The sequence below is a fragment of the Mustela lutreola genome, chromosome 5 (assembly GCF_030435805.1).
Source record: "Mustela lutreola isolate mMusLut2 chromosome 5, mMusLut2.pri, whole genome shotgun sequence".
NCBI lineage: Eukaryota > Metazoa > Chordata > Mammalia > Carnivora > Mustelidae > Mustela > Mustela lutreola.
The window spans coordinates 67,918,959-67,938,307 of record NC_081294.1 but is presented as its reverse complement, the minus strand read 5'-3'; the positions used below and the strand labels follow the sequence as shown (position 1 = coordinate 67,938,307).

The 19,349-nt window shown below is 38.9% G+C and overlaps 1 protein-coding gene across 1 annotated transcript in view; it reads right to left on the bottom strand.

Moving 5' to 3' along the window:
- The window catches only part of SLC27A6 (solute carrier family 27 member 6), a 70,720-nt gene that overhangs the window by 24,504 nt on the left and 26,867 nt on the right, over positions 1–19,349 (bottom strand). Inside the window, exons 3-4 of the mRNA XM_059174479.1 lie at positions 11,734–11,892; positions 10,333–10,457 (exon numbers count right to left, since the gene is read on the bottom strand). Coding sequence (XP_059030462.1) covers positions 10,333–10,457; positions 11,734–11,892 — 284 coding nt within the window. The remainder of the gene's footprint in view (positions 1–10,332; positions 10,458–11,733; positions 11,893–19,349) is intronic.

Sequence of the window (19,349 nt, the reverse complement as noted above, 5' to 3'; positions counted from 1 at the left end):
ACTCTATGCAAGACGTGCCTTAAACCTGAATGAGAGCTAACCACTAAAAAGACAAGGGAGCTGTGTAGATATAAAGAGAGTTCAATCTGGAAACCCAGAGAAAGGGTTACCTAAGCCACAACTAAGCTGACTTATTAATGAAATGTTCTGAAAAGTTCAGGGGCCCATGACCAAGATAATTTCTGCTATGAGCGGGATACAGCAGCAGTCTGACTCCCTCCATGCAAGGATGCAAACTTTTGATTTATCCAAACTCCTTCAGGGAGCTCTGTCCTCCCCAGGAATGTGACTTGCTGATTATAACTGAGCTTACCAGGCAGGCTGGGACCAGTGAAAGATTGTGCTGATCAGGAGCACACAGGTGTCCTAGCAATGAGGCTCATTATTATTTGTTACTGTGTTTTTTAAAAATAATTCAACGAATTTTTATTGAGCACCTGTTATGTGTCAGGTACCATAATGAGTACTGAGGGTATAACATTAGATGAAGAAGATAAACTCCCTGCTTTCCTGGAAGGAGAAGATAAGAGGGGAAGGGGAAGATTAAGAGAGAATAAGGAACAATTATATATAAAATCTGTAATATGGTAATAAGTTCTGTGAAGAAAAACAAAGCAGTGAAAGAACACCATGAGATAAGCATTGTGATGGAGTCTGGCTTCATTCTTGATGACTGACTGCTAATAGCTAATAGCTTTCTTCCCCTGCCCCACATCTGGGCAAGCTGATGAGATCACCCAGTGTTCCTTTATTTGGCAGCAATAGGAAGCTCAAAGTATGCAAGCAGTTCCACGTGCACAAGACCATTTGCCCTGGTGCCTTCTTCTTGTTACAGTAAAAGCCAAACCTACCTCTTTCCCAGGTTTCTGAAGTTATTTTTGGATATCCTTGGGACCCTAGCCTGCTCTCCCCAGAAAGTCCCATTATGTGAGTAATAAACCTGTTCACATTCTCTTGGTGCATGTTTGGTGCATGTAAGTCTCAACATCTGTACCAAATTTAGGTATGAGACCCTCTGAGTTTCTAAGGTGACCACACCTATATTAGTAGGACTTGTGGTCAGAGACACCCTCACCTGGGAGGTGGGATGTGGATGGACTAGGGACTGAGCCATGCAAGTATCTGAGGGAACATTCAAAGGGAAAGAACAGAGAGCCCTGATATATTGAAGGAAAAACAGGGAGGACAACAAAGCTGTAGTAGAGTAAACAAGGAGAGACAGCAGGTGTGGCAGGGAGGTGGGGAGGAGGGGAAACGCTATCAGGGGAGCTGACCACATAGAGAGCTGTGTGGTCCATTCTAAAGGAATTTGGATTTTCTTCCAAGTGAACCACCAGAAGGATTTTAATGGTGAAGGAACACAACCTGACTTCCATTTTAACTGAATCATTCCAACTGCTATGCAAGAATGGAATAGAAGGGGACAAGAGTGGGGCAAAGAAGAAGCCAGCCAGAGCTAAACTAACAGGGGGAGCTAGAGCTGGCTCAGATGAGAGCAGCAAGGAAGCAGTAAGCTGAGGTTTGATTCCAGATGCATTTGAAGGTCAAATCTGCAGGGGTTGCTCATGGATTAGATGGGGAGAGAGGGAAAGAGAAGCTCCAAGGGAGAGTCCAGGATCTGTGTGACTGAGCACCTGGATGGGGCAAGAAGGGCATCTTCCATCTTGATGGAAGAGGTAGTGAAGAAATTGAGCTTTGGCCATTTTTGAGATCAGATGCCATGAGATCTCTAAGTGAGGATGTCAAGTGGGAAGGCAGGTATCTAATACCTGAAATCAAGGGAGAAGACACAGCTGGAGACACACCCTTGAGTGTTAAGCTCTGGGTGGTATTTGCAGCCAGAAACCTACCCAGAGAGTGAGAGTAGAGAAAAGAAATGTTTGATTGCAAGTGGTGGGCACTGTGAACATTTACAGGTCAGGAAGATTAGTGAAGACCCAGCAATGGAGACGATTTAAAGCTACCAACTGGCACTCCTGAGCTTGGTCTATATTAGTCTAATCTAAAGACCTATACTGATAAAGGGAGATCTGAACCTGTCAGGCTGGAGACTAGAACTTCAACTTCGGCATATTTGCTGTGATAATAAAAACCATTTTGTGAGGTCTCTTCTCAGAGCCCTTCACCACTGTTTCCATGTGAATTTCTGTGCCTAACAACTTAACCCTTACATCAATCCCAGATATAACTGTTACTACACTCATTTTATTGATGACCAAACTGAGGTGGGAGCCGCTCAGAAAAGCGAGATAATTTGCTCCAGATCACAAAGCTTTCGAGACACAGAAGTTAGGCTTGAATTTCAAGATCCCTGTTTCCAACAGGCAAAGAAATGAAATAATTTGCCTGATGTGACACTGTAAATTAATGGAAAGGCTGGAAATAGATCCCTGATATGTTTAATATAAAGTTATTATTTTTTTCCATTGGGAATAAAATGATCACTTGGAAAATTCTGGCCATTTATTATTTGCTGAAGATTCTTGTGCTTATACACTGAAGACTGGCTCTTTCTTACCTTGATTTTATACATTTTATACATCCATAGCAAGGACATCAGGAACATTATTAAAGAAAGAGACAATGTGAAAATTTGCAAATATATCATAATACAAAGAATCTTGAAGGTACATTTTAAAATGTTAAATCAATCTGAACTATAGGAAAACCTCACCCACATACCACATTTACAGTAAAAGCAGTATATAACCCAAGAGGAAACAGGCTTCATACTGTCAGGATTTTTAACTTTATATTTCTGTTTTTAGTATTTTTATTTGTGAAAAGCATCATGTTATAAAATTATTACCATTTTAGTATTTTAAAGTTGTACTTTGAAATTATCATGCTGTATTTATACTGGCTTTTATAAATTTTATTCATTTTATCTATTTATTCATTCATTCTTTTTTTTTTTTTTTTTGGAGGGAGAGAGAGAGAGAGTGCCTGCGCATGAGGTGGGGAGTGGTGATGAGGTGGGACAGAGGGAAAGGAGAGAGAGAATCCTAAGGAGGCTCCAAGCTCAGTGCAGAGCTGAAGGCAGGCTCCATCTCACTGCCCTGAGATCATGACCTGAGCCTAAATCAAGAGTCAGACACTTTACTGACTGAGCCACCCAGGCGCCCCTAAGCTGGCTTTTATAATTAAAGTATGATTTTCATTAGTCAAAGACCAATTATTTTCAATACTCACACAAATCACTCTAATTTTACAATGACATTTGCAGAAAACATTACTACATTCTGTTTTAAAAATAGTTTCTTTCATTTGTATTGGGCTTCTCAGTTTAGATTTTTTAATGTATATCTCATAACTGGATTATGAGAAGCAGGGGGCAAATGAGGACAAGTGGGTGCTGCCACCTATTTTATATAACAATGGGAACCATGGCTCAAAGAGAAGTGACCAGCAGAAAGTCATACAACAAGAGTCTGAAATTGAACCTGTGTCTTTTGATTCCATAGTCAATGCATTATTTTCTTTCTGCATCAAGTAAATTTGTTGGAAATCTTTTTAAAAGATTCATTTATTTGAGAGAAGGGAGAGAGAACATGCACACACATGCAAGAGTGGAGGGAACTGGAGAGGGAGAGAATCTGAAGCAGACTCCCCGCTGATTCTGGAGCCAAGGTAGGGCTTGATCCCAGGACCCTGAGATCGTGACCTGAGCCAAAATCAAGAGTCTGATGCTTAACTGACTGAGTCACCCAGGTACCCCTATCTGTTGGGTAATTCAGCAACTAAGAGATATGTGTACTCTTAATGGAAATTATAACATGAATGGTATAAGCAAATAGAAAAAGATATGTAGATTTTATAGGCATTACTATCCATGAAATACAGATCATTAAATATTAAAATTAGCACGTATTAAAACCCGTTAATAATACACACAGTCTAAAACATTTCAAAATATTCATTAATTCCCTGCTAATTCTTCTAGCATTTAGGCAGCCCATAGCTATTCCTATCTGAGTCCTTCTAAGGACTATGTTTCTATATTAGTAGTTTTTGTTTTTTTTTTTTTAAAAGAGGGAACACAAGTAGGGGGAGTGGGAGAGAGAGAAGCAGGCTTCCTGTTAAGCAGGGAGCTTGCTGTTGGGGCTCGATTCCAGGACCTTGAGATCATGACCTGAGCGGAAGGCAACCACTTAATGACTGAGTCACCCAGGCGTCCCTCTATATTTGTAGTTTTTAAGCAGAAAAAAAGATTCTGGGAACTTGTCAAATTTTCTAAACACTTTTATATCTACTATGAGAATATTAAACATATCTTTGATTTACTTAAGGAAAACAGTTTTAAAAGAGAGATGATTTACTCAATCATATAATAAAATGCTTCAAGAAATAAAAAAAGTATAAATATCTTAAAATGACCAGGTCTTGGAGATAAAATCAATTGTTTTGAGTGTTTCAGCATCAGAAATGATAGCAAAACTAATGTAGAACATCTTAATAAGAATTAAAGCTCATAATAATTTAAAAATGTCATTCTTCAGAGGCTATTAAGTATAATGAGAAAAGTTTCCAGAGCTCAATGTTTTGATAAACTACATCTTTTACAAGATGTGGAATGAGGAAAATGTTATGATAAACTAGGTAGAAACTAAAGAAATGAAAACATGATAGAAAAACGAATGTTTTTAATATACCCATTAAGATGCATATATTCTTCTACGTCAACTTAGTGTAATTTAGTCCCTTCTATTAGAATTGTATTCTTTGACAAATCTCCATATTCCTCATCCCCACTTCCCTAAATATGACAAGGAAAACTCTTAAAAGTTTGGAAGAAACGATGGGCTTTCTTTGAAAAAAATAGAGTAGATGTTTTTTCAAATTGAAGTCTTAAAAAATCTTGCAGTGCTGATAATTGATTATTGTCATTTAACAACATAACATTAACCATTTAACATTTAGGGTAACAACTTGTTACCCTAAAGAAAGCCCAGCAAACACTTATGGGTGCCCTGCATGACTGTCTAAACATTGCTGGTAAAAAAATTAGTATGGCTTTTAATGACCAACATTTAATAAATATTTATCAGATATCCGGGTCCTGTAAAATATCTCCCTTTTCATAATGGAAGTCAACTGTAATCCATTTTGTCAAAGTTTTTTTTCTTTTTTTTTTAAGATTTTATTTATTTATCTGACAGAGAGAGATCACAAGTAGGCAGAGAGGCAGGCAGAGAGAGAGGGGGAAGTAGGCTCCCCGCTGAGCAGAGAGCCCGATGCAGAACTCGATCCCAGGACCCTGAGATCATGACCTGAGCTGAAGGCAGCGGCTTAACCCACTGAGCCACCCAGGCGCCCCATTTTGTCAAAGTTTTAACACACTCTAATGAAGGTATCCATAATCTTAAGGATACTATCTAGTTCCTAGTGAACTTTCTGGCTTTTAAGAAAATAGAAGAGAGAAAAAGGATGTAACGTACAGAAGATATATTCACTAAAAAACATATACCAAAATACATGTACTAGAAAGTATAGGATATGCCTTCAGAATGTCAAAACATAGGTGTTTTACATTGATACAAACTATATTGCCTAAATAATAATATTAACTTGAAAAACTGATATTACATACATAAATCTTTGCCTGGTTAATTATATCCTGCCCTTTGTAGGCTTTGGGCTCCAGATGCCTACATCCAACTACAAATTCCACTTCTTTACCTGAATGCCTAATGAACATACCAAACTTAACAAGTGCAAAAGAAATTTAATTTTAATTCTTTAAATCTCAGTTTAACATTGGCTCACAGTTTACCCATTTCAACCAAAAACCCGAGACTCATCATTGATTCTATTACTTCACCACCTAACCCTGTTAGTTAGTCTTGAAAATCTAACCCTGTTAGTTAAAAGTCTTGCTATCCTTCCTTCAAATAGATTCCAAATCAGTATAGTTTCTTTTTTTCAGTTTGCCTTCATCTTTTCCCAAATGCTCTTTTGGAAATGATATCCACATTTCTCCTCCATGGTACATATTGAGCCCTACAAGATCTGGTCTGTGAGTGGCCTAGCCACCCTTTCCTTCTCTAAATATTCAGTCTGTGTTCTCTGTGGGCTTCTTCATTTTCACTTTGTTCTGTTGTGACTGTAATCCCCCAGCTTTTTCATGGTTGGATCACACTTGCCATACCAATTCCTTGGCTCATTGGTCACCATTTCAGAGAAGCCCTCCCTGACCCCTCAACCTCATTAGTAATGCCACACCCTCACCACCCACCATCTCCTCCTCCTCATCCTCTTTGTTTCTTCAAAACACTTGCCATTGTCACTTTCCTTCATGTATTGGCTGCTGTATGTTCTCCCTTCTCAAACTAGAGCATGAGTATCATGAGAAAAGATGGCTTGTCTTATATGCCCCTGTATACCAAAACCTGCAATATTACTCGAATGACCAAATGAGTGACAGGTAAGATTCTATCCCTAGATATTGCTAACTCTTGGCAGTTTCAGGCAGAGTGTATTTAAAGAAGATGAAGTGTGCAGGAATCCCACAGAGGATCACTGATGTATAGCATGCCACCATATTCCTCACCAACCAATATGAAAGGCAGCACTAATGCTAGGAAAACAAAGAACCTGATCCAATCAGAGAGTGTATGATGCTGCTTCAGTAATGCAGAAGACTTGAAAGACTGGAATGTGGGGAGAGCTGTTTTCCTATTCTTCAGGGAAGAGAATAATTACTCCACTCCTCCGTGACTAAGAAGAATCAGTACCGTGGCTTTTTAAAAAAGGGTAATGCTGCTGCCAGAAGTTTGAGGCACATCTAATGTTTATGCCAAAGGAACTTTTGTAACTGGACTTTTGAAAAAGAGAAAAAAGACAGGGTTGGTTGGGGGCGGGGGTGATAAAAGCTTCCAGCCAGGGAAGGCCAACTCTAGGGTGTTTTTTATTCAACTATGGACAACCACACACAGCTTTGGGCAAAGCTCTATTTATTTCCATCCTTCCTCCTTAATTTGCCTCAGGTCATTGCTTAAAGATTGTTTCCAAACGCTATCTTTTCTTCCAAGAACCTCAGTTAAGACTTAAAATATGATGTCATTAACTAAAAGCAACCAGGAATTCTGTTTTAAGCACTCAGACCATGAATTCTGCCTGCAGGTAAACCTCCTTTGGAATATATTACTTACCCTTGGATGGAGAACAAATCTGGATGTATTTAGAGAATATGTGGTTTGCTTTTTTTTTTTTTTTTAGTTAAGGATTTATATTAAACAAATGTCTACGGTCCCTCAAACCAGGGTGTAGGGACACATCCACTTCTAATTCTCTGAAATTAGTGGATCTGGTTACCCACTCACTCTCGGCTGTGCCTGGAGCCCCTGATGTGCCACCGAGCAGATGTGGCCCCTGCCTGTAGAAGTTCACTGAAAGCAATAAATATTGGACTGAAAAAAAACAAGACCTCCTTAAAGGGGTCAGATGTCTTACCAGAATGGCTTTCTTCTTTCCCTAATCTTTAATGCCAAGAACTGCTTGTTCTTGTTCTGTGTGAAATCAACAAAAGGGATTAAGTAATACAATGAATTGTTGCTCAAAAAAAATGATCACTTTTTCCTTGAGCAAAGCTATTTTTTACTTCCCCTCTCTCCTCCTCCACTGTCTTCAGGCAAATGCGGAGAGATTATGTCAAAAACACTGTCTTTTCTTCAAAGTACTTTACTTAAGAATGAAACTATTTCATTAACTAAAAGAAAAATCAGATATTCTACTTTCAATTCTCAGTTCTCTCAAATTCTCTGTGGCTATAGCATTTTCCCCAAATTAATTCATTCCCAATTCAGGAGCTCAAAATATTCTTTTTATAAAAAAATTCTAACAAAAACGCTTTGAAAAAAGATTTGTAGTGAACATGACAAATTATTAATAAATATCTTTATTAAAGGAAATGGTGGCTCAAACATATAAAATATTATGTGCCACAGGCATAAATGTGTAAAAGACTCGGAAAAGACATTTTAAAGAGAACTACTGATAATTTTCTAATTATTCAACCTTGCTAGTAATCTGAACAAAGAAGTTAAAAATATATTTGTTTCTATCCATAAAGTCATAAATAAAATTAAATGTTCCCCCATTACAAAAAAAGAAAGAAAAAAAACCCCAAGACATTCCTTGTTCAAACAAAATATTATTAAGAAGCTCTAGGGACGCCTGGGTGGCTCATTTGGTTAAGCATCTGCTTTCCGGTCAGGTCATGATACTGGAGTCCTGGTATCTAGTCCTGCATTGTGTTGTCTGCCTAGCCGGGAGTCTGCTTCTCCCTCTGACTTTCTTCCTTCTCATGCTCTCTCTCTCTCTCTCAACTAAATAAAAATCTTAAAAAAAAAGAAGAAGAAGAAGAAGAAGAAGAAGCCCTAGCAAACCGCGTTTCATCCAACATATTTGAAAGACTGTGAAGATTGCCCTATTTTTCCCTATTCATTATCCTTCAGTGACTTTTGAGGAACTCTGAAGCGGGTTCTAGTTCTTTACGAAGCATAACTGGGAAACCACTATTTTTAATATCACACGGTCCTGATAAAGAGACCATATGCACAATAAGTATACTCTCACAACATCAATGAGATTCTAAATCATGTTAACCATTTTGAACTGCAATTTGGAAATGTGCCCTAAAAATTGCCAAAATACCCATGTCCTTTGACTGCCTTCACTTCTGAGCCCTTCTACTGGCTACATTGCATAAAGACACTAATTGCAGCATCATTTAACAGAGTAAAACATTAGAAAAAAAATGCATGTGTTCCACTGTTCAGTACATACTTACTGAGCAAATAACCCTGCAAAAGCTACTGTTGCTATTGAAGGATGAGGAGAAAAAGGAATGGTTAGGGGTGTAGTTAGAAAGTCTGTGAAGAAGTTCATTATGTGGTACCCAATTTGTCCTTTACTGAAGGAGGCTTCTATCTTCCTGGAGGACATTAATTCCCCAAATTATCCTCATTCAGACATCACATCACCAAACAACACAATGAGAAGAAGAAGATATACCAGGTTGTGGAATTATAATTAATTATTCCACTAGGACTCTAAAGATAAGACCACAACTTTGACATTGGCTAAGTCTCCCTAAAGAAAATGAAGGCCAAAAGTCTAAAACATTTCTCTGGGACTCCCTGTCTTAGAGATGGATCTAGGGAATCTATGGCTATTTGAAGCACTCCTGACTGAGAAAAGAAGAAGGATGGCTTCTGGGCACAAAGGGAGTAGGTCAGGAGCTAGAGGAGTTCTCTACATGGTAAAAGTCAAGCTTAAAGTGAATAAAAGCATTTTGTAAATAAAACTATCCAGTTTCACATTCTTCTTGTGTTTTCCTTCCCTGTGTAATCCCATCTCTTCAACAAAGTCTAATTTAAATGCTTCCAGCCTACTCTCAGCTGTGCTGAGGGTAAAGGAAGAATTACATGTCCATATTTTAGCCAGAAAAGACATCCCAGTCCACCATCCATGCCTTAGGCTGGCATGATGATGGCAAAGGTGATGCATAAGGAAGGGGGTTTATCAAAGGCCAAGGACTGGCCATCAGCTTCTGCTGCCTTCCCCTTACAGGGAGGCATTTCCAATCACCATTATTCTTGGGGTGGTGTGGATTTGATGACAGAAGCTCACTTCTTTGTAGCCTCAAGAATGTTTTAAGAAATCAGGTAAAACATAAGCATCTCAAAACGCAAACAAGACCAGGAAAAGAATTTCTGAAGGCAAAATCGCAAACAAATGAATAAAGACTAACCCCAGGCTCTTGCAACTCTCTCTGCTTGTCTATTTTCAGAAAGGGCCAATTTATCAGTTGTTTGTGGGAATGACAGTTTCAGGTGGGGAGACAAGAACACATGAAAGCAAAATTTCTTTTTAACTTAAAATCAAAACCAAACAGACTAATGTAATCACTTATTCAAAAGAAAAAAAATAACAAACAAGTATATTCAATATCATTAGTTTTGTTTTATTTTTTAGAGAAGAGCATTTTGAAAGATGATCTAATTCAGCCTTGCAGTAACCACTTTCTGTGTACAGAGTAGGCATTTAATTTCATAATCGGATGTGTACTACATTTGCAGAAATCTTAATCAGTCTCAACATAAAGTGGATTGGATTGCAAGTGTCTCCTATCCTGTCATAATGTAAAGCAGTTCAGTATAATCACGCAGAGCTCTCGTTTTATTTCCTCTGACTTGCATCTCTGTAAGTCAGTCAAACTATGTTTTGGAAGGTCTCCACCTTTGTGTACACACACACACAAATTATTTTTCTCTCCATACGTTTTTCTTTCTGAAATTATTTTTCCTTTCTGAAAATGATCCCTCTTACCTTAGGTTGTTTGCAAAGATAGCGACAAAGTTCTCCAATATATAGAAACACAGTCACATTATACTTTCTGCAGTCATTCCAAAATTGACTTGCTGAGAATTTCTTCTTCAACACACAAGTAGCTCCTATGAGAAAAGGCAAAGAACAGGCACTGGGGGAAAATATTCAAGGGCAGAAGTGACATAAAACACAAATGATGTTGCCCCGTCTAGAACACTTACATTCAATTTCAAGGCTTTTGTAATCCATCAGTGGCCATTTATATCAAGCTCATTTGAAACCATTAATCTTACAATCCAATAAACTTAAAAAAATACATGTTATAATTCTGCATTTTGACTGCAAATGTATTTTTTTTTTTCTTTTTGAAATACAGGGGATGAAAGACAAGGTCAAAATAAGTAGGGGAGTTGAAAGTATTAGAGCATGACTATAGATAATGGTCAGTCTTCTTCACAGAGACCAAGAATATTCACTTACTTTGTTTTTGAATATGTACACTTATTTTTAAAACCTTAAAGCTGCCTGAATATTTCTTGATGTTGAGTTGGTAAGAAAGAATTGGTAAGATAGCACCAGTCAAGTTCGATGACTACAGAACCTAAATGTATCAACCTAATTTTCACAACAATGTAAGTCATATGACTATGTTCCAAGGAAAATGCTAATGTCTTGACTCTTGCCTTTATTTATTTTGGACACTGGTCATGTTTTACATATACTACTCCATAAAATTACTTTTTTTATATTTCAGACATATACAGGTAGTAGTGAATGGTCTCCATTATATATTATTTAGGGGCCAGACACATAATCTCAGCATGTTTATGAACAGAATCTACTGAGTCATAAGCTACCAACAGACTTAATGGGAGCCTGGGGTACCTTGTTTGCAAAGGTAGCCTCAACAATTCCTGCTATGCAATGTGGATTTGCCACCTCTGTATTTCAAGGGTAGGATCTGTTTCCTCACCCCTCATATCTTGACTCTAGACTGGTTTGTTACTTGCTCTGATCAACAATATGCAGGTGAAATGATCAATGTGATTTCTGAGGTTAAGCCTTAAGAGCTACACAGTTTCTACATTCATCCTCTTGGAAGCCTCCTTCCACCATTTAAGGAGGTGGGGAGTAGATCATCAAAGGATGAGTGACCACACAGAGAAGGAAGACTGGTCAACAGCCAGCTCCAACCATGCGGCCAAATGTCCAAGGCATTGCTCTCTTCAGTTCAGGAATAGACTGAGTATATCACAAAATTGGGTCCTTTTAATAAAAATTATGTTGTAACTATATAATAAGCCCACAGTTACTCTGAATTCTCTGACAGAGTTTCAAAATTTAATAAACACAAGTTAATAAGCATTTTGAATACTCATCAAACAGAAAATGAAAACTTACCCAACTCAACACATCCACCAATTCCCACAAGAGATCCTGAACTATGATACAGAGGAAGAGTTATATAAATGATGTCATTAGCAGTACAACCGAAACCCCACAAGCCAGCAGAACCCTTTAAAGACTGCAGCTGACTGATTATAGCTGCTTTTGGTAGACCTGGAAGAAAAGAAAAGAGATATATGTAATAGAAAGCAAGTTTACATATTACAAGTGCTTTGTAGGGACCAAGCAAATGTGAGCTTCTGCTGTAATTATTTCTAGAATCTTGGATCTACCCAAAAGATTAAAATTAAAATTATATAGTTTGAGATACCATAGGCTTCAAAGAAGAGTCATATCTGTTTTAAGAACGACAAAAATGCCCCAAATCTGAAATTGTACACCCAAAATAAGGCAAATCATGGCATTAATCTAAATTATACTTAAAGTAGACCTTTTCTAGTGAAAAATTTTAAGATTCTATCTCAAGAACCAGTAATTCTGTCATGTTTCATATCAGATTCCATATTAAATGATGTTGAAATAGTTCTACACATTCATGATCCAAACATAAATTATCTGCTTTTTTCTTTCTAGTCTTCTTTTATGTACCATAGGAGTCTTATAAAAATATATAGTTATAATCAGCATATAAAACATTTTACATACTGTTTTTAATTTTTGATATTGTTATAGTCTTTTGTAGTATAACGTTAGCACAATAAATCCATCCAGTTAATACATGATAAAATATGAAAGTGCCTTATCTGTGATTGAATATCACCAATTTCATGTTTCAACCTATATCTTCTTGAATACACAACACACAACTTGTTTTCATAATGGTAAGTATCCTCTCTTGAATTCATTTGTTAGATTAAATGGTATTTTAGTTCTATTCTGTCAGTTCAAAGAGTTCTAGTATCTGTGGGATGTCCTCAGGCAGAGGACCCCATACCAAATCCACCTCACTGATAAAGTTACTTTGCTTCACAATACGCAATGGTGACAGGAGTATCATCCATTGTTCCAGACAGGCAAGCAGAGACCAATGTCAGAGAAGGCACAGGAGTAAGCAAATGGCAGGATCAAAAGTGAGGCCCAGCAGCCCTAAGTGTGGCCTTTCTCTCTACCCCCATACTGGAACAGTCTCACTTACCATTTGCCAAGGGTGGGTTACTAATGTCAGTGGCTCTGCACACTTACTGCTGCACCTGACTGGATTCTATTTCCCAATTCGAGAAAATTAGACCCAAATTTCACAATGTATTTCCTAAATTGAAGTACTTCCTTGTTATTTTCAGCTTGTCTTAGAGTCCTACAGCAAAATATACTCCCACAGTGATGTTGGCTGCAAGGCTGTATGAGTCATTCCTTTTTTTCTCTCCCTTCTGATATACAAGTAATGGGACCTGTATAACTACCTCCTTTCCAAAAGTGCCTGTGTATAACATACAAGGACACCCCAGAGATCCATCCACTCGTGGATGTGAATGTGGGTGAACTGGACCCCAGAAGAGGTGGCAGATTAGGGGAGGTGGTGCTAGGGCCATGACCTTTCTGGCAGAAAAGGTCAAGGGTGAAGGCAGTGAGTGGGTGAGTGATGAATTTGCCTGGTCCTGTGGGCTGCTGCGTCTAGGACCAGTTGCTCTCAATGAGGAGACCACAGTGACTAAGGGGAGGAAAGGGGAAGTGAAATAGGCAGACAAAGAGAGGTAAAGGAAAGGACTCAAAAGAACCAACCATAGACCTCTAGGACCTCCCCCTCCGCTTACACTTGATGATTCCCCCTACCAAGGCAGAGGCATGCCATACTTAACCCCTCCCACCTCAACCATCACTTGGCCTTTTTGTGTGTGTTTTGAGCATCAGTAGAGAAATCAAGTATTGGTGCTATAGCGCCACCTTCTGGAAAACAAAAGGTGGGCTCCTAACTACCAAGGTGTTCAACTATAGGTATCAAAGTAAACAAAACCTTGCCTGGGGGCACCTGGCTGGCTTAGCTGGTGGAGCCTGAGACTCTGAATCTCCAGGTTGTGACTAAGAGCCCCAGGCTGGGTGTAGAGATTACTTAAAAATAAAATCTTTTAAAAAAATAACCTCCCGAAACCGGCATGCCTAGTTGGTTCAGTTGGTTAAGCATCTGCCTTGGCCTCTGTCATGATCGCAGATCTAGGATCTAGTGCCCTCATCACGCACCATCCTTGGGGAGGAGCCTGCTTCTCCCTCTCCCTGCTGCTCCCTTTGCTTGTACTCTTACTTTCTCTCTCTCTGATAAATAAATAAAATCTTAAAAACAAAAACAAAAAACTTGCCTAAATAAGGTTTATGTCCTGCTTCAAATATGGTGGCAGAGGCACTTTTCATCAAATATCATGAAAAATCACGGTAACAGAGTATAACAGAAAATGACAATTTTTCCATGAGCCAAACCAAAGATATGGAATACTGCAATCTAACTGATAACAGAATTTAAAATAGTTATTATGAAGATATTCAATGAGCTACAAGAAAACTCAGAAAGACAATATGATGATCTCAGAGCTAAAATTAAGAGGAGTATTTTACCAAAGAGACTGAAATTATGAAAAGAATCAAATTCTCAAAATGAAGAACTCAAGAAATGGTATGAAAAAATGTATTAGGCAAGCAGTGGAAATAGACCAGATTATAAGGAAGACAGGATAACTAAGTTGGAACAGAGAAATACAGAAGTGATTCAAGTATATGAGGAGAGAAAATAAGATTTTTAACAAGTGAAGAAAAACCTATGAGAATTATCTGATTCTATGAGAAAAGCCCATATAAGAATAATGGGTAGTCCAGAAAGAGATGAGAAGGAGAAGAGGGCAGAGGGACTATTTATTTATTTATTTATTTATTTTGAAGATTTTATTTATTTATTTGACAGACAGAGATCACAAGCAGACAGAGAGGCAGGCAGAGAGAGAGAGGGGAGGAAGCAGGCTCCCCGCTGAGCAGAGAGCCCGATGAGGGACTCGATCCCAGGACCCTGGGATCATGACCCAAACCGAAGGCAGAGGCTTTAACCCACTGAACCATCCAGGTGCCCCCAGAGGGACTATTTAAAGAAATAATAGCTGAGAACGTCCTTTCCTGGGGAAGGAATATACAAGCTCTTGAAGCTAATAGCACACCTTACTATTTCAATGCACAAAGACTTTTCCCAAGACACATTATACTAAAACTCTAAAAAATCAATGATAATGAAAGACTTTTAAAAGAGGCCAAGGGAAAAAAGACAGTAGCCTGCAATGGCACCCCCATTACACTATCAGCAAATTTCTCAGCAGAAACTCTATAGGGAAGGAGAGAATAGAATGACATATTCAGAATATTGGAAGATAAAAACTGTCAGTCATGAATAATCCATTTGGCAAAGTTATACTTCAGATATGAAGCAGAAATAAAGGCTGTCCCAAACAAACAAAAGTTGAGGGAGTTCACCACCATGAGACCTGACTTACATAAAATGTTGAAAAGAGCTCTTTGAGCTGACACAAAAGGGCAAAAGTACACAGAATTCTGATTAAGTTGATAAGCAGTCAGAATTGGAATACTGGAGGAGGAGTCAAGATGGCGGAGAAGTAGCAAGCTGAGACTGCTTCAGCTAGCCGGAGATCAGCTAGATAGCTTATCTAAAGATTGCAAACACCTGAAAATCCATCGGCAGATCGAAGAGAAGAAGAACAGCAATTCTGGAAACAGAAAAACAACCACTTTCTGAAAGGTAGGACCGGCGGAGAAGTGAATCCAAAGCGACGGGAAGATAGACCCCGGGGGGAGGGGCCGGCTCTCGGCAAGCGGCGGAGCAACCGCGCACAAAATCAGGACTTTTAAAAGTCTGTTCCGCTGAGGGACATCGCTCCAGAGGCTAAACCGGGGCGAAGCCCACGCGGGGTCAGCGTGGCCTCAGGTCCCGCAGGGTCACAGAAGGATCGGGGGTGTCTGAGTGTCGCAGAGCTTGCGGGTATTGGAACGGGAAAGCCGGCTACAGAGACAGAGCCGACAGTAAGCTCGCAGCTCCGTGTTACCTTGAACCGGTCGCAGGCTCGGTGAGCTCGGAGCGCGGCCGGAGGTCAGGCAGACGGGAGTAACTGGGCGCTGTTCTCTGAGGGCGCACTGAGGAGTGGGGCCCTGGGCTCTCGGCTCCTCCGGGCCGGAGACCAGGAGGCCGCCATTTGTATTCCCGTCCTCTGGAACTCTACGGAAAGCGCTCAGGGAACAAAAGCTCCTGAAAGCAAACCCGAGCGGATTACTCACCCCGGCCCCGGGTAAGGGCGGTGTAATTCCGCCTGGGGCAAAGACACTTGAGAATCACTACAACAGGCCCCTCCCCCAGAAGATCAACAAGAAATCCAGCCGAGACCAAGTTCACCTACCAAGGAGTGCGGTTTCAATACCAAGGAGAGCAGCAGAATTCCAGAGGAGGAGAAAGCCAAGCACGGAACTCATGGCTTTTTTCCTGTGATTTTTTTTAGTCTTGCAGTTAATTTAATTTTTTCTTTTTCATTTTTTTTTTTTTCTCGCCTTCGGGTAAAATTTTTTTTTAACTGTTACCTTTTTCTTTTTTAACGATTTTTTACTAGTTTATCTAATATATATATATATATATATATATATATATATATATATATTTTACATTTTTCTTAGGCGTTTTCTTTCTTTAAAAATATTCTTTTCTTTTTTTTTTTTTTTTTTTCTTTTTTCTTTCTTCCTTTTTGAACCTCTTTTTATCCCCTTTCTCCCCACTCACGATTTTGGATCTCTTCTAATTTGGTTAAAGCATATTTTCCTGGGGTTGTTGCCACCCTTTTAGTATTTTACTTGCCCCTTCATTTACTCTTATCTGGACAAAATGACAAGACGGAAAAATTCAACACAAAAAAAAGAACAAGAGGCAGTACCGAAGGCTAGGGACCTAATCAATACAGACATCGGTAATATGTCAGATCTAGAGTTCAGAATGACAATTCTCAAGGTTCTAGCCGGGCTCGAAAAAGGCATGGAAGATATGAGAGAAACCCTCTCGAGAGATATAAAAGCCCTTTCTGGAGAAATAAAAGAACTAAAATCTAACCAAGGTGAAATCAAAAAAGCTATTAATGAGGTGCAATCAAAAATGGAGGCTCTAACTGCTAGGATAAATGAGGCAGAAGAAAGAATTAGTGATATAGAAGACCAAATGACAGAGAATAAAGAAGCTGAGCAAAAGAGGGACAAACAGCTACTGGACCACGAGGGGAGAATTCGAGAGAAAAGTGACACCATAAGACGAAACAACATTAGAATAATTGGGATTCCAGAAGAAGAAGAAAGTGAGAGGGGAGCAGAAGGTATACTGGAGAGAATTATTGGGGAGAATTTCCCCAATATGGCAAAGGGAACGAGCATCAAAATTCAGGAGGTTCAGAGAATGCCCCTCAAAATCAATAAGAATAGGCCCACACCCCGTCACCTAATAGTAAAATTTACAAGTCTCAATGACAAAGAGAAAATCCTGAAAGCAGCCCGGGAAAAGAAGTCTGTAACATACAATGGTAAAAATATTAGATTGGCAGCTGACTTATCCACAGAGACCTGGCAGGCCAGAAAGAGCTGGCATGATATTTTCAGAGCACTAAACGAGAAAAACATGCAGCCAAGAATACTATATCCAGCTAGGCTATCATTGAAAATTGAAGGAGAGATTAAAAGCTTCCAGGACAAACAACAACTGAAAGAATTTGCAAATACCAAACCAGCTCTACAGGAAATATTGAAAGGGGTCCTCTAAGCAAAGAGAGAGCCTACAAGTGGTAGATCAGAAAGGAACAGAGACCTATACAGTAACAGTCACCTTACAGGCAATACAATGGCACTAAATTCATATCTCTCAATAGTTACCCTGAATGTGAATGGGCTAAATGCCCCTGTCAAAAGACACAGGGTATCAGAATGGATAAAAAAACAAAACCCATCTATATGTTGCCTCCAAGAAACACATTTTAAGCCCGAAGACACCTCCAGATTTAAAGTGAGGGGGTGGAAAAGAATTTACCATGCTAATGGACATCAGAAGAAAGCAGGAGTGGCAATCCTTATATCAGATCAATTAGATTTTAAGCCAAAGACTATAATAAGAGATGAGGAAGGACACTATATCATACTCAAAGGGTCTGTCCAACAAGAAGATTTAACAATTTTAAATATCTATGCCCCCAATGTGGGAGCAGCCAACTATATAAACCAATTAATAACAAAATCAAAGAAACACATCAACAATAATACAATAATAGTAGGGGACTTTAACACTCCCCTCACTGAAATGGACAGGTCATCCAAGCAAAAGATCAGCAAGGAAATAAAGGCCTTAAACGACACACTGGACCAGATGGACATCACAGATATATTCAGAATATTTCATCCCAAAGCAACAGAATACACATTCTTCTCTAGTGCACATGGAACATTCTCCAGAATAGATCACATCCTCGGTCCTAAATCAGGACTCAACCGGTATCAAAAGATTGGGATCATTCCCTGCATATTTTCAGACCACAATGCTCTAAAGCTAGAACTCAACCACAAAAGGAAGTTTGGAAAGAACCCAAATACATGGAGACTAAACAGTATCCTTCTAAAGAATGAATGGGTCAACCGGGAAATTAAAGAAGAATTGAAAAAAATCATGGAAACAAATGATAATGAAAATACAACGGTTCAAAATCTGTGGGACACAACAAAGGCAGTCCTGAGAGGAAAATATATAGCGGTACAAGCCTTTCTCAAGAAACAAGAAAGGTCTCAGGTACACAACCTAACCCTACACCTAAAGGAGCTGGAGAAAGAACAAGAAAGAAACCCTAAGCCCAGCAGGAGAAGAGAAATCATAAAGATCAGAGCAGAAATCAATGAAATAGAAACCAAAAAAACAATAGAACAAATCAACGAAACTAGGAGCTGGTTCTTTGAAAGAATTAATAAAATTGATAAACCCCTGGCCCGACTTATCAAAAAGAAAAGAGAAAGGACCCAAATAAATAAAATCATGAATGAAAGAGGAGAGATCACAACTAACACCAAAGAAATACAAACTATTATAAGAACATACTATGAGCAACTCTACGGCAATAAATTTGACAATCTGGAAGAAATGGATGCATTCCTAGAAACATATAAACTACCACAACTGAACCAGGAAGAAATAGAAAGCCTGAACAGACCCATAACCAGTAAGGAGATTGAAACAGTCATTAAAAATCTTCAAACAAACAAAAGCCCAGGGCCAGACGGCTTCCCGGGGGAATTCTACCAAACATTTAAAGAAGAACTAATTCCTATTCTCCTGAAACTGTTCCAAAAAATAGAAATGGAAGGAAAACTTCCAAACTCATTTTATGAGGCCAGCATCACCTTGATCCCAAAACCAGACAAGGATCCCACCAAAAAAGAGAGCTATAGACCGATATCCTTGATGAACACAGATGCGAAAATACTCAACAAAATACTAGCCAATAGGATTCAACAGTACATTAAAAAGATTATTCACCACGACCAAGTGGGATTTATTCCAGGGCTGCAAGGTTGGTTCAACATCCGCAAATCAGTCAATGTGATACAACACATCAATA